At 51.5% G+C, this 14,113-nt stretch overlaps 1 protein-coding gene across 1 annotated transcript; it reads right to left on the reverse strand.

Annotated features, from left to right (window-relative positions):
* On the reverse strand, window positions 1-4,048 carry Il17b (interleukin 17B). Its single transcript, XM_070036006.1, has 3 exons — window positions 4,028-4,048; window positions 1,904-2,196; window positions 1-232 (listed from the first exon to the last, which is right to left on the reverse strand). The coding sequence occupies exons 1-3, from the start codon at window positions 4,046-4,048 to the stop codon at window positions 1-3; spliced, it is 546 nt and encodes a 181-aa protein (XP_069892107.1).
* Between the last annotated feature and the right edge of the window lie 10,065 nt (window positions 4,049-14,113).

The raw sequence follows: 14,113 nt of genomic DNA on the forward strand, positions 1-14,113 counted from the left end.
TCAGAAGATGCAGGTGCAGCCCACCGCGATGGTCTCCATGACGGCGCGCTGGCGGCACGGGCCGGCGCGCGGGGCCGGCGGGCAGAGGCGGCGGCGCACGGGCACCTGGCTGAACACCGGCACGCTCACCATGCTGCGGTCCTCCTGCATGGTGAAGGGGTTCACGCAGCCCAGGCACAGGCACCGCGCCTCGGGCAGGTCCGCGGGCACGCGGCTGGGGTCGTGGTTGATGCTGCAGGGGCGGGGCGGGGGGAGAGCACAGGGTGAGGGGGTGCAGAACGGGCAGATCGCCCGGCCCAGCCCTCCCCACACCTCCCCTTCCCCGACGCCCACAGGCTTGCTTGGGCAGGCCTTCAGGGAGTTCACGCACCAGCTTCCCTGTCGTCCACCCAGAAGCTCACCCCAGGCCTAGACAGACAGTGCTGCGGCCAGGACTGCCAGAGGCTTCTCCTCTGCGCCTCCTCCACTCTATTGACATTGGGGGGGAGACTCTGATCTCCAATTCACTGCCAAAAAGATGGAAATGCAGGTGTGGCTCAAGTGATAGAGCACCAGCCTTGAGTGAAAAAGCCAAGCAAAGCAATGAGGCCCCACGTTCAAGCCCCAGTATTGGCGCTACAAAATCCCTAAGATGTTTGTGGCCTTTGTAAAACAGGGAAGTCAGAATCTGGAGGGGCCTTGACTTTCGCCACTGTCACATTCCTGGGCTGCCCAATACAGTAGCTACTGGCCACATGAGCAGGTTTAATTTAAATCCTCTAAACTCAGCGTTTCAGCCTCCTTAGATGCCTTGCCATTGCTCAGTAGCCACGTAGGGTAAATGGCTACTCTGTTTGACTTTATACCGCTATACCGCTTACCATTCAAGTCAGCATTGCTATTCTAGGATTGCAGCATGGAATCCAGGAGGCTGCAAAATCTGTGGCCTGGGCAGTTGAATGAGCACCCTTCAGGGGCAGATTTTTCTTTATCAATCAACATTGTAGACCCTGTCCTTTCTGGTTACCAGCCGCTGAGCTAGGAGCTAGAACCAAGATCAGCATTTTGGTTACCTAGGACATTAAGAAATCCCTAGGTCAGGGCTGGGAAGGTGGCTCAGTGGTAGAGTGCTTGCCTTGCAGGCCTGAGGCCCTGGGTTCGATTCCTCAGCACCACGTAAGCAAAAAGAAAAAAAGCCGGAAGTGGCGCTGTGTCTCAAGTGGTAGAGCGCTAGCCTTGAGCTGAAGAGCTGAGGGACAGTGCCCAGGCCCAGAGTTCAGGCCCCACGACCGGACCCCCCCCCAAAAAAAAAAAAGAAAAAAAAGAAATTCCTAGGTCATTCTGTGGCTGTGAGCTTGGTACCTGTGGCTCACACCAGTAATTCTGGCTACTCAGGAGGCTGAGATCTAATGAAGTTCACAATGTGAATTCTAAGAGATTCTATCACCAAAATAACCAGAAAAGGGCTGGGCTGGTAGAGTGACTCAAGTGGTAGAGCACCAGCCATGAGCAAGCAAGCTGAGCAAGAGTCCTGGTTTTAACGCAATGGGACATGGAACCCTTAGATGAATCTGATGCAGCTGTTAGGAGTTCCCCATCCAGCGTGAACAACTAAATGAACACAGCCAGCAATAAATACAGCAAGGAAGGGCTGCAGCTAGGGGGTTGGACACAATGCATTGTGGGAAGGCCTCACAGACACCCTGCACAGATATCTTCTTATAGCAAGACTACAAAATAGGTATCACTACCACTGCGGTTTACAGGTGGGGAAACAGGATCATCCACTGACCCAAAGCCTCCTAGCTATTCAGAGGCAGAGCCAATATTCCAACCCATGCATTCAGGTGACAGAAGCCAACATCTTGACTGTTGCAATGACAGGGATGGTGGGAGAGCAGCCATTGCTTCCTAGTCCACCTACCTGTAGCCCCAGGGTGACAGGCTCCTCTTGTTGGACAGCCACAGCTGCAGGTTGACCTCACACTTTCTCTTGGCCGGCTCGGAGCTGTTCCTCAGCTGGGCCACCATCTCACCAAGATTCCTCTCATATTCCTCCATGCGGGTGAAGGGCTTCACCCGAGACACCAGGTCCAGCGGCACTTGGGGAGGCCCAGGGTCCTGGGAGCCAGGGCGTCCCTGCCCCTTCCTCTTGCCCCCTTTGGGGCTTCTGGGCTGGCCCAGCCCCAAGAAGATGGAGATGGCAAAAAGGATAACCTGAAGAGAAAGGTGGGATGGCCAAGTCTCCTTGAGCCCAGGGTCAGGGTTCAGGAAAGAGAAAGGAGAAGCAAGCCCTCCATGTGGGCTGCCTCCCCTACCCGACCAGGCCCCGACCTGGTCTCTGGTATAGAGACACTTGGTGGGCACCAGGTTCCATGATAGTCACAGAGACACCTTCTTGACCCAGCTTGAAACCCCTCCCACCCACTCTTCCATCGGCACTACCTCGCTTTCCTTGGGCTCTACAGTTTCCTAACTGAACTTTCAAACCAGCTCTAGCTCTTCTGTTCCCACCAAAGCCAAGGGCAGCCATGTGAAATGTAAATTGGATGACATCACCTTCTAGCTTCACATCTTTCCCAAGGTACCCCTGGTCTCCCGGGGCCCTTCCTCCTTTCCCTCCTTGGACTCCACCTTTCTGCCTTTCAATTACTTGCTCTCACCATACTCCCTTCTGCCACGGGATCTTTGCACAGGTCTGTATCATCAGAGTTCTGCCTTTCCCCTTGTAATGTCACTGTTCCAGAGATGCCACTGGAGCTCTTTCCATAGGTCGCTTGCCTGACTTCAATCTCTGTGATTCCTCGTTGTTGGGGAGAAGGGCTTCAATTCAGGGTCTGGGTGCTATCTCTGAGCTTTTCTGCTCAAGGCCAGTGCTCTACAGACACTTTGAGCCACAGAACCACTTCTGTTTTTCTGGTAGTTAATTGGAGATAGGCATCTCATCGACTTTCCTGCCTGGGCTGGCTTCAAACCATGATCCTCAGATCTCAGCCTCCTGAGTAGCTAGGGTGACAGGTGAGCCACCAGCACCCAGCTGTGATTCTTTTATTTGTCTGTTCCCCATTGACAGCACTGTGTGTCTAGACCCACTATCTTATCTCCTGGGCTTGCCTCTGCCAGCCACTTAACACTCAGAGAGACTGTGGATCAAGACCCTGTGAAGCTCAGTCCTGCTCCATAGTCCCAGAGGAAAAACAGTGTTAGCAACAAGTGTTGAGGGGAGGGGCTGAAGACTGGTGGTTTCTCCTTAGCCTGGACCAGGTTCTGCTTGCCATGTCCCACTCTTGTCCACCCATCCCTCCCACCCAGTGGATCCCATCAGCCCCTGAGCTACCTGTAGAAGAACCAGGAGAGAGAGGAAGGGATCTGGGAGAGGTAGAGCTGACAGAGCACCCCCTAGGTCCTGAATCTCACCAGGCTCCATACCTTCCTCATAGCCCTCACCTCAGAGCGTAGAGGCAAGGGGGGAGGTGAGGGGACTGATGTCTCCAGGTGACCCAACAAGTCATGACCCTAGCAAACAAGTTCTGGCATAGTCCCTCTGTGCACAAAATCCTGGCACAAAATCCACCACAGACATTCAAGTTGCTAAATTCTTCCCTTTTGGTCTTAGTTTCTAGTGCCAAAAAAACATCTAACAATAGGCTCTCTCATCCAAGCTGCCCACATGACATTCTTGAACTCAGAAGCCCCTTCCCTCCCTTTCTGTATGGGAAACTGAGTCCGAAGGATTTGCCCAAGGTCATTCAGCCTAGTGGATCCAAGGAGCCAGGCCTGGGAAGATCCCTGGGCCTCCATCTGCCTTAATTCCCCACATGCCTGGGCCTAAAAGAGCTGAGTGTGGATGGGCTGAACCTAGATCAGGCTGAGCCTGAGCTCCCAGCCATAGCTGAAGCTCTGAGACCAGTCTCCGCTTCTCCCTGGAGGACAGAGGAGAAAGCTAGCCTCTGCAGATTCCAAGGCAAACAGAGATGGCCATTAATCAGGAGGAGAGAAAAGCTGAAGCCTAGAGAGGGTGGGGGTGGGGTGGGAATGAGCCACGTACCAGGCTGTGCGGCCAGTCCATCCCACCAAGCCGGCGGTCAGGCTGCAGCTGCTGCCCGCCCGGAACCCCAGATGCTGCCGTGGAGAGAATGGCAGTGACAGGATGGAACTCAGCAGTTATAGCTCGACAGGGGGCTGCTGGGGGCGTGGGTGGGTGGGCTCACCATTAGCTGGGAGCCTTGGGCCCCCAGCTGGCTGGGCCTAGCACAGCGGCCGCCGGTGAGGGGTGTGAGGGCAAGCCAGGAGCTGGGCTGAGGTGCCCAGGGGCTGTTGACCAAGGGACAATGCCTTGTGTGTCTGGCGGGGGCCCTGGCCAGTGGCACCTCCGCCTGTGGCCTGCGGCTAGCCATCCGGCCAGCACCCACAGGCCCAGCTAAGACAATCAGCTTCGTTTGATTTGGAGATGGCAAGGGGCTGAGGATGGAGGAGGGATGGGCTGTCGGTTGGCAAGGAGGGAAAATGTTCTCAGCGTGTGTTGGCCAAGAACAGGACCCAGACCCCAGATCCCCAGGAAACTGCCTCCAACCCTCTAGCCTGGAGCAGCCCCAGGAGAGCTGACCCACCCCTGTAGCTCCTGGGCAGGGAAACTGAGGGCTGAGTGGAGAGAGGAGGTTGCACAGTGAAGTGGAGGTGACAGAGCTGAGGGCTGAGCCTGGATCTATCCAGAACTCTATGCGCTACTGCACGCTGTTTATCTTGGGATAGTTTCTGCACAGTGCCAGGCAGCTGTGAGCATGTTACTGAAGCCTGTACCTCAAGCAGGCCAAGTTGCAGATCTGTGAGGGCCTCTGTCCTTCCTGGAGCAGTATGGTCCCGTTACATGGAAGGTCTCACCCATGGGACCTGCTCCTGTGTGACTGCTTGTGATTTTTTTCCTCCCTTCTTTGTAAGTGGCACTTGTGCCCAGGAATACCATGGTCTGGCCCATTTGTCCCTGAAATGTTTCTGAGCCTCAGTTTTCATGTCTCTAGAATGGGAATAATGACAACATCCATATCTGGGGCTGCTAGGAGGGGAAATTATCTAACTCATGTTAAAAATGTGCCTGGCACATACTCTGAGTCCAGTAAACACTTCGTTGTTGATTATAAAAATGGCGATAAAATAGCTAGTCTCCAATAGCGTATGCCTGTAATCCTAGCTACTCAGGAGAATGAGATCTGATGATCAAGATTTGAAGCCACCATTTGAAGTCCATGAGACTCTTGTCTCCAATTCACCAGCCAAAAGCTGATGTGGAGGTGTGGCTCAAGTGGTAGAATGCCAACCTTGATCGAAAAAACTAAAGGAGAATATCTTGCCCCTGAGTTCAAGTCCCAGTACCAGCACACTCAAACAATTATTCTAAGATTATTTTATAACTTGTATTGTTAACATGAGCTGTCCTAATTTGCATTACAGCTGTCCTCATACTCCTCAGGCTCTTCCAACAGGTGACAAGGCCCTGCCTGGCCTTCCCAGATGGAAGCCATATCCCCATGAGCTCAGGTGACCTCAGGGTCCACAGACCTACATTTCCAAGCAACACTGGGCAGAGCCTGTGGCTGAGGTCTCTCACCTTGAATGAACACCCCAGTTGGAAGCAGAAGTGTGGATGGGATGAGGATGGGGGAGGGGGCTGTACACACACAGCCCTGTACTGCCTTGTCTTGCTGAGGGCCAGTCTTGGCCATTTACAGAAACTGACTAGGGGAGGAAGGCTGGGCAAGAGGCACTCCTAGATGTCACAAGATTAATCTGTGTGGGGCCTATTTCCACAGCATAACTGAGGAGCTGGCAGGGCCTGGAGCTCGGAGAGATACCACCATATTTGGTCAAATACAACACAGGGCTCTGTTCTGTCCTTGGAAACTCCAGAGGGAGGAAGATGCTGAAAATACCTCCTTGGGCAACAACCCCCCCTCCCCCACCACCAGCCACCTCCAGCCCCTCTGTCCCAGCCTCTCTACCACTGTCCTTCAAACCAATGACAGGGGGTGAATGGGAGCAACCTGGCTGCATTCTGTGCTGGCTTTTTGCTACCCTGTGTTGCTGCTGCTGCCGTAAGGCCCCACAAACATGCAGCCAGGGGCCCTGCCCACCTCCACAGAAAGATGGGGAAGTTGAAAGATGGGCACTAGGGCATCCAGGCTTTCCCTGCTTCTCAGGACCACCCCTCCAAAAAAAAAACTACCCAAAACAAGCAAAACATTAGTCTCCTTACCTGCTAACGTGCACAGCTTCCCATATACACACTGGAAATTCAAGGCCTCCAGCCCTGGCAATTCTGGTATAGGAAACTGGGGATCTGTATTTTAATCCAAAGCAGGGACTACTGGCATCCTCATCCCTCATCTAATTTGATCCCCCACCCTTTTTATTTCCAAAGACTGAAGCTAGTGAGGGAGACACTTTTCCCCAGTCTACACAGCCAGTTTGGGAGATGAGAACAGAATAAAATTTCTGTGTCTAGACCCTGCTTCTTCAATAAAATATACACTAAGTAGCAGTGGTACTCATTGGACTCTGTGTTTGAAAATGAACTATACACCTTGTAGATGGGGATGGGAGGGAAAAATTGGGAGAGAGCAAGGGAAGGGGTGGCATTGTCCAAAAAGAAATGTACTCTTTACCTGACTTTTGTAACTGTAACCCCTCTGTACATCACCTTTATAATAATACACACACACACACACACACACACACACACACACACACACACACACACACACACACCAGCTCTGGCCAGGCTGGGCCTCCTTGCTGGTCTGGAGAGGTGTCATTCTGGGGGTTACAAAGCCTTCAAATGGAGATTCCCGGGCAGGTGCATAGTGAATAGTATTGGATTACCTGTTCCTGTTCCATCTCAGGCCAGGACTGAACCCCTTCCTCCATCCTGGAAGAGACCACTGAAGGATTGTGTTCCTATACCAGTGCTCTGAGTGTGAATCCAGGGAAGCCATCAGCCCCAGCCCCAGTGGTCAGTGCCAGGCCTGGGAAGGAGGTATAACAACCAGACTTCCTGGGGCTCTTACCCACAATTAAAGCTGGGGTCCTCAAGTCTTTACATGCAGCAGGTAATGGGCAGAGTAAAGGAGGGCAGGGAAGATGGACAAATGGACAGTGCCTGGACAGCAAGCAGGGAAGGGACTCAGTCTTCAACCTCACCAGGCACATTCACCACCAGGTGGCACCAGCAGAAAGCCAGACAGTCACAAAGAGTAGTGAACCCTCGGAAACCTGGGCTTCAGCCCTGCCTGGAAGGGGCTTGGGACTGAACGTGGGTGGTAGTGTGAGTGGGTGGAATGGGTTTTCTGAGCAAGCCTGCTGCTGCGGGGGACCAGCATCCAGGACACCAGTGTCAGAACAGAAGTGGCACAGCAGCTGGGTGGGGCTGAGAGCCTCTGTGTACTGAGCCAAGGGATTGAGTGATGCCTCTACTCTGAGCACCTATTACGTAGTAGGCCTTCTGTATTTAGCACCTGGGTACCATACTTCTCACAGAGTAGAAACTAGCAATAATAATACTAATAGCCCAGTGCTAATTCTTTCAGATGCATAGCCTGTGATGGTATCCTAGTTTTTCCCTAAAAGAATGATGGGGAAACTGAGGTTCACAGAGTGTACCCAAAGTCACAGAAGAATTTACAAGGTGTTTATTTGATGTGTGCAACTCAAAGTGTGTGCCCAAAAGAGGAGAGAGGACTATTCAGCTGATCGCTGTTCTACATCAAGCTCTGTGATGCCTTGGCTTCACCCAGTGTCTTTGAACAACCTGAACCTCTCAAGGTCAGGCACACACAATGCCCAAGGCCGAACTAGAGTCTCAGGGGGATTGCAGGCCATGAGCAGCCCAACAACACAGATGGCTCTCAGTAGACATTTGATTCCTTTATCAGGAGACCTTTACATCAGTGGGGAACTACTGCTTAGACTGGAGAATGGGAACCAGAGCAGCAATGGGATCCGGAGGAACAAGCGCGACCTCAGGGTCAAGTTCAGGGTCCACCGCTTGACAGAGTTCAGTTTCAAGTCTATCTGTCCCCTTCATAACCATTAGGGAAAGCACTTGACTTCTCCAAACCTTCTTTTCTTCTCTAAGATGGAGGTCATAGCAACTTGGATCGTAGTTGGTTGTTATGAGGATCAAATGAAAAAATGCATGTTAAGATTGTGGGTCAATGGCTCAGACTACTCAGGAGGCGGAGATCTGAGGATCATGGCTCAGAGCCAGCCCAGCCAGTCAACTCCTAGAGACTCTTATCTCCAATTAACCAGCAAAAATCCAGGAGTAAATCCATGGCTCAAGTGGTAAAGCACGAGCCTTGAGCAAAAAAGCTAAGCAAGAGTGTAGGGCCCCTGAGTTCAAGAAAGAAAGAAAGAAAGAAAGAAAGAAAGAAAGAAAGAAAGAAAGAAAGAAAGAAAGAAAGAAAGAAAGAAAGAAAGAAAGAAAGAAAGAAAGAGAGAGAGGGGGGAGGAAGGGAGAGAGGGTGGGAGGGAGGGAGGGAGGAAGGAAGGAAGGAAGGAAGGAAGGAAGGAAGGAAGGAAGGGGGAAATTCATGTCAAAGTGCTTTAGCACAGGGCACAGTGGCTGACAAAAGTTAGGGCCCAAAAGGCAGCTGCTATATTGTTAAAAAAAGGTTTGAGTTGGACCTTCAGGAATCCTACTACTAGAATGTTCCTATTAAATAGATGGGCATTATGAAATGGAGAGAGGCTAGAACCAATAGAGGAATGCAGACACCCCTACTCAGTGGGCCCGCTCTGGAGCCTCAGCTGGGTCAGCGGGACTTGGGGAGTTTGCTTCAAACATTGCCCACACGCACCCTAAGGCCAAGGAGGCTAGCAGGCATCTTGCTGGCTGTGGCCCAGAGGGTGCACCCCCAGGCGGTCCTGCTCCCCAGCTATGAGCCTACCCCACTCTCCCTCCTGGTTGGGAGTCCTTCTCCCAGGCCCATATTTGCACAAATGCCTGCCTCACTGCTCACTGCAGGGCCCCGGCCAAAAGGGGCTATTTTAAGCTCCCTGGACGGGAACATAGTTGGTGGGAACAATCCCAGCCAGCAAGCTTCCAGTTCTCAAAAAAGGGAAACATCTTGGTGAATGGGCAGCCCCTACGACATGCAAAGGGGCTGTCAGAGCAGCTTGACCCTAAGCCCAGGTGGGGTGTCAAGGTCTGAACCGCACCAAGGAATGTCAAGGAAATGTGAGCTGAGGCAGGATTCTCAGGTACTGAGATGCCCTGTGCCAATACCAGGTTTGTAGTTTGCAGACCGATTCTCTGCTATAGCTCGCGTCTTCTTAGCCTTCACCATCCATAGGCCGTTAGACATAGGGGACACATGGACAGTCCTACCAATGGAGGAACCCTCTAAGTGTCTTCTGGGGACCTCTCTCCTACCCACAGGGAGCATTTCTCTCTGAAGATGCAACATTCCACTTTTTTTCTGGAATGGTGCTTCATATTTGGCCATTTAGGGCTGTTTCATGATTTGGTTTGCTGCATTCCTGTGTGTAGTGTGTGGTGTTCTTGTAAATGAATGTGCCATTTTTGCATTCTAATTTTTGTATGTGAAAGCTCAGACTTAGAATCGGGCACCTGTGGCTCACGCCTGTAATCCTAGCTACTGAGGAGGCTGAGATCTAAGGATCATAGTTCAAAGCCATCCCAGGCAGGAAAGTCCATGAGTCTCTTATCTCCAATTAACCAGCAAAAAAGCCAGAAGTGCTAGAGCGCCAGCCTTCAGTGAATTAGCTAAGGGAGAGTGCCCTAGCCCTGAGTTCAAGCCCCAGGACCAGCACACACACACACACACACACACACACACACACACACACACACGCCTACACATGTGCAGACTTTGAATCCCAGACTGGCCACATAGCAACTAGGTCATCTGGGGTCTAGATCTCCAGGGGAAGGGTGGGTAGTGACAGCATGCATGTACACTCCATGGCTTAAGGCAGGCACTCTTGATATGTTTTTATACGAGTTGTTCTTATCATTGCCCAATCAAGTATCATGGGTCCATGTTAGTCCATACAGTTCTAGAACATTCCAGAGTCTAGGAATAGAATGGACAGCCCTCAGGAGGAACAGGTTCCCCCTTACTCCCACTCAGATGTTTCACAGAGGCTAGGGGACTCGCTGGAGGTGGCTGTGTTGAGGGGCTTGCAAGATGAAAGGGTCTTAGGCATCTGGAGCCTTAAAAGTTTCCTTTGGGGCCCCATGTGGTGCTTGCACCCGCCCAGAGCTGAATCAGGAAGGAGCCTAAGCAAGCCAGCAGAAACCATGGAATAAACAGCCTGTCCCTGCAGAGCTGAGGCTCTGCGCCCACCAGCACATCTTCCTCTCAGTCCCAGGGGATGTTTATAATCTGGTGAGAGTTACAGGATGTCTGGATTTACAAGATGCAGAATTCTGACTTTCCCCTGCAAAGCTGTCAGCCTTTCCTCGTGGTGTGTGTGTGTGTGTGTGTGTGTGTGTGTGTGTGTGTGTGTGTGTGTGTGTGTGTGTGTGTGTGTGTGTGTGTGTAGTGGGTGGTCCCACGGTCTAGCAGAAGGAGACAAGAGGACAAACAGTCTAAGAAATGTTCTTTTCAAAATCCAGAGCCTCAACCAGGGGGAAGAACCAGCCACGCAATGGGAATGTGTGAAGAAAAGGGTTGGCACCTCCTGCCTGCTTCTGAGAGAGGAGTCTGGAAGCCAGCAAGGCCAGGTGGGCAGGGGACTGCCTTCCATAGCTTGAGTCTGCCCCAGGCCTGATCCCTGAACATTGTGCTTGTGCTGGTGGCAATGCCATCAAATCTGCCATGTGTGTTGTTAAGTGATACAGGCAGAGCGCCTGGAACCCACATGACCACAGCAGCACTGGCTGAAGGCCACTCTGTGAGCCACTCTCTACTCACCTCCTGGGGGATAGGGAACAACTGTGAAAAATACTGCATCCCTGTAGAACGAGGAACATTGGCAACCACAGAGAAGGCTGTTCCTGACCTCCTGGCCCCCAGAAAACCCATCAGCTCTTAAGGCCACAGTGAATCACAATCCCAGCCTCCCTGAAACACTGATTGTGATCTGGGGTGTCTGAGGAGCCCATGAACAGCATCGCTGGTGGTGACATAGGTATCTTGTCCAGTCCATTCTACCTCTGTGAGCTAGGACCTTCAAGGCAACGCCTTGAACAATAGGGAGCCTTTGTCAGGCACTGGTGGCCCACACCTATAATCTTACTACTTGGAGGCTGAGACCTAAGGATCATAGTTTGAAGCCAACCAGAGCAGAGAAGTTGGTGAGACTCTGCTCTCCAGCTAACCAGAATAAAAGCTAAACGTGGAGCTGTGGCTCAAGTGGTGGAGTGAAAAACGAAAGGACAGCGCCTAGACCCTGAGTTCAAGTTTTCCCAGTAACAGCACCAAAAATTAAAATCAACTCCAAACTTTGAGAGTTCCTGAAAGAGGTTCATTCTTGTTAACAAATATGTATTGAGCACTCACTGCTTTAGGCACCAGGGATAGAGCAGAATACCAGGAGAGCAGTCCTGAGCCTCATTCTCGTGCAACGCAGCAGACCAGACACAGCTCTGACTTCAGGAGCAGCCGCAGCTCTGGGACCCTTGCTGGGCCCCTGTGCTCTCCGCTGTCTGCATCTCCTGCCTCCATGGGAACTGTTTGGTGCTCTGGGAAGCCCATGACCTCGGCCACTAGGGCATGTGGAGGAAGGTACTGTGACTCCAGAATATGAACTCCTGCCAAATTTCCATCGGAAGGTCAGTTCTCATAGATACTGTGAGGAAAGGGGAGGAGCCAGCCCATGCGGACTCTGGCCATCTCTGAAGTCAAGTTCCCAGGAAAGAAGCTCCGATTGTAGCTCTGATATCAGGAGGAGCTTCCTGGCTCTGGGAGACAAATGGGGTCCCACTGAGGAGCCCAGCCCCGAGATGGCTGAGCCATTCTGCTCACACCTGTACAGTGTGAATGCTCTCCAGTTTGAAAAGCACTTTCACATCTGTGACTATTTCCTTCCTCCATCCAGCCATGTGAAGTAAAGGTTGCTTATTTATTTGTTTATTTTTTTTGTCCTCAGGCTTGAACTCTGGATCTAGGCACTGTCCTTGAGCTCATTTTGCTCAAGGCTAGCACTCTACCACTTGAACCACAGCTCCACTTCCAGCTTTTGGCTGGTTCATTGGAGATAAGAGTCTTACAGACTTTCCAGCCCTGGCTCACCTTGAACCACAATATTAAGCTCTCAGCCTCCTGAGTAGCGTGAGCCACCGGCACCTGGAGTGAAGTAAGAATTTTGCAGAGAGGTAAAGAGACCCAGGAATGGTGAATGAAGTGTCTGCAGCCACATGGGAAAGGAGAAGGGAACAGAGCTGGTATGAAGGCCTTTAGGCTCACTGTCAGCCACCACCTTCCCTAACCTTTGTCCCATCTTAGGAAAACTTAACCAGCTTCAGAAGCGGCAGTGGTTAGAGGTGGGTGTCTGGTCATCAGCGGTGTCCTCAGAGGACCAAAGGCCAGCCAAACCATGTGAAATGATTTGTATGGCCGCCTGCGCTCCACACACAAATCTGCTTTGGAGGGAATGTGTGTAAGACAAGATGGCTTCATGCCAGGGGATTTGCTCTCTGATTCAGCTCTGGAGAGAAGGCAGGGGTCAGGCTGACCCTGGCCTCCTCCTCCCAAGCGCTGTGCTTTCAGGCACTGCTTGGATTCTTTAGCCAGAACTCTGATCTCCACACAGACAAGATGAAAACTGTTGGGCTTCCATAGTGAAATTTTCATAGTGATCTGTGCCATCATGTCAACCTCTAAGCGAGCGCTGACCTTGGTCTCCAGAGTGATTTAAATCTTCCCACATGTGGGACACTTCTTGGACTCTCAGACTCCACAGGATCACAGGGGCAATTGCACACGCACACACACACACACACACACACACATACACACACATACACACACATGCCAGTCCTTAGGCTTGAACTCAGGGCCTGGGCATTGTTCCTGAGCTCTTTTTGCTCAAGGCCAGCACTCTACCACTTAAGTCACAGCTCCACTTCCAGCTTTTTTGGTAGTTTATTGGTGATAAGAGTTTCAGGGACTTTCCTGCCCAGGCTGGCTTCACTATGATCCTCAGATCTCGGCCTCTTGAGTAGCTAGGATTGTAGGTGTGAGTCACCAGCTCCCAAGCACACAGGGGCATCTTTATGGTTTTTTTTGATGGTGCTCAATCAACTGTTTATCCGTCTTTTATTGGTGGTCTTAAATTTCTGTGCTCCTCCCTTCTGTTGACTGAACATTGACTGTCTAAGAATACGCAGAGCAAAACTGCTCTGTATGTTACAAACAGCATCAGTCAGGATAGGCTAAGCTATGCTGCAGAAACAAGCAGCCCCCAAATCCAAGAGGATAATCCAATGTTGCCTATGCCACATGTTCTGTGTGGGCTGGCAGAACCCAGCCACTCACACGGGTTTACTGGCAGAGAGATGAAAGCTTCCTCACGACACTCACAACCATAGCACCACCACAGAATTAGAGGTTTGTAGATAACAGTCGGAGGCTAAGAATGGGTTCTGGAATGTCTGCACCAACTATGTGTTTCCTTTGAACAAATTATTTCCCTTCTCTCAGGCAGTACTGGGGATCAAACCCCGGGTCTCATATATGTCAAGCACACACTCTGCCACTAAGCTACACTGCGGCCCTTTCTTAAAGCAAGGGCAAAGAGGCAGAACCCACTCCCTGCATTGCTAGCAGGTGAGCAGGGAGTCTGGTTCAGAAACAGAATTCCCTATCCACTCTAACTTCAGCATGATATTGCCTGGCTTCATGTTGCTACCTTCACCCAACAGAGAAGCTCTGGCTCTGATGATTTCACATTCTATCTGATACCCAGAGACTTGAGGAGTCCACACTTTTCTTTCCATCAGTCTTTGGGTTCCCCCACCCTTGCCCCCCATCTGTTTGTTTGTGTTTTGTCCCAGTACTGAGACTTGAACTCAGGACCTTGAACTCTGACATGGCTTTTTTGCTCATGGCTCCTGAGTAGCTACAAGTACGGGCATGAGCCACCAGTGCCCAGCTCCACTAGTTGTTTTTAT

This window comes from Dipodomys merriami, unplaced genomic scaffold, assembly GCF_024711535.1.
Source record: "Dipodomys merriami isolate MVZ:Mamm:240054 unplaced genomic scaffold, mDipMer1.0.p SCAF_27, whole genome shotgun sequence".
NCBI classification, from domain to species: Eukaryota; Metazoa; Chordata; class Mammalia; order Rodentia; family Heteromyidae; genus Dipodomys; species Dipodomys merriami.

What these genes read in the sequence shown, in the direction of transcription:
- Il17b (XM_070036006.1), bottom strand. Translation starts at nt 4,048, where the DNA reads ATGGACTGGCCGCACAGCCTG. An exon ending in TGGACTGGCCGCACAGCCTG is followed by an intron (nt 2,197 to 4,027) that starts GTACGTGGCTCA and finishes CTTTCTCTTCAG; the next exon opens with GTTATCCTTTTTGCCATCTC. An exon ending in CTGTCACCCTGGGGCTACAG is followed by an intron (nt 233 to 1,903) that starts GTAGGTGGACTA and finishes CCGCCCCTGCAG; the next exon opens with CATCAACCACGACCCCAGCC.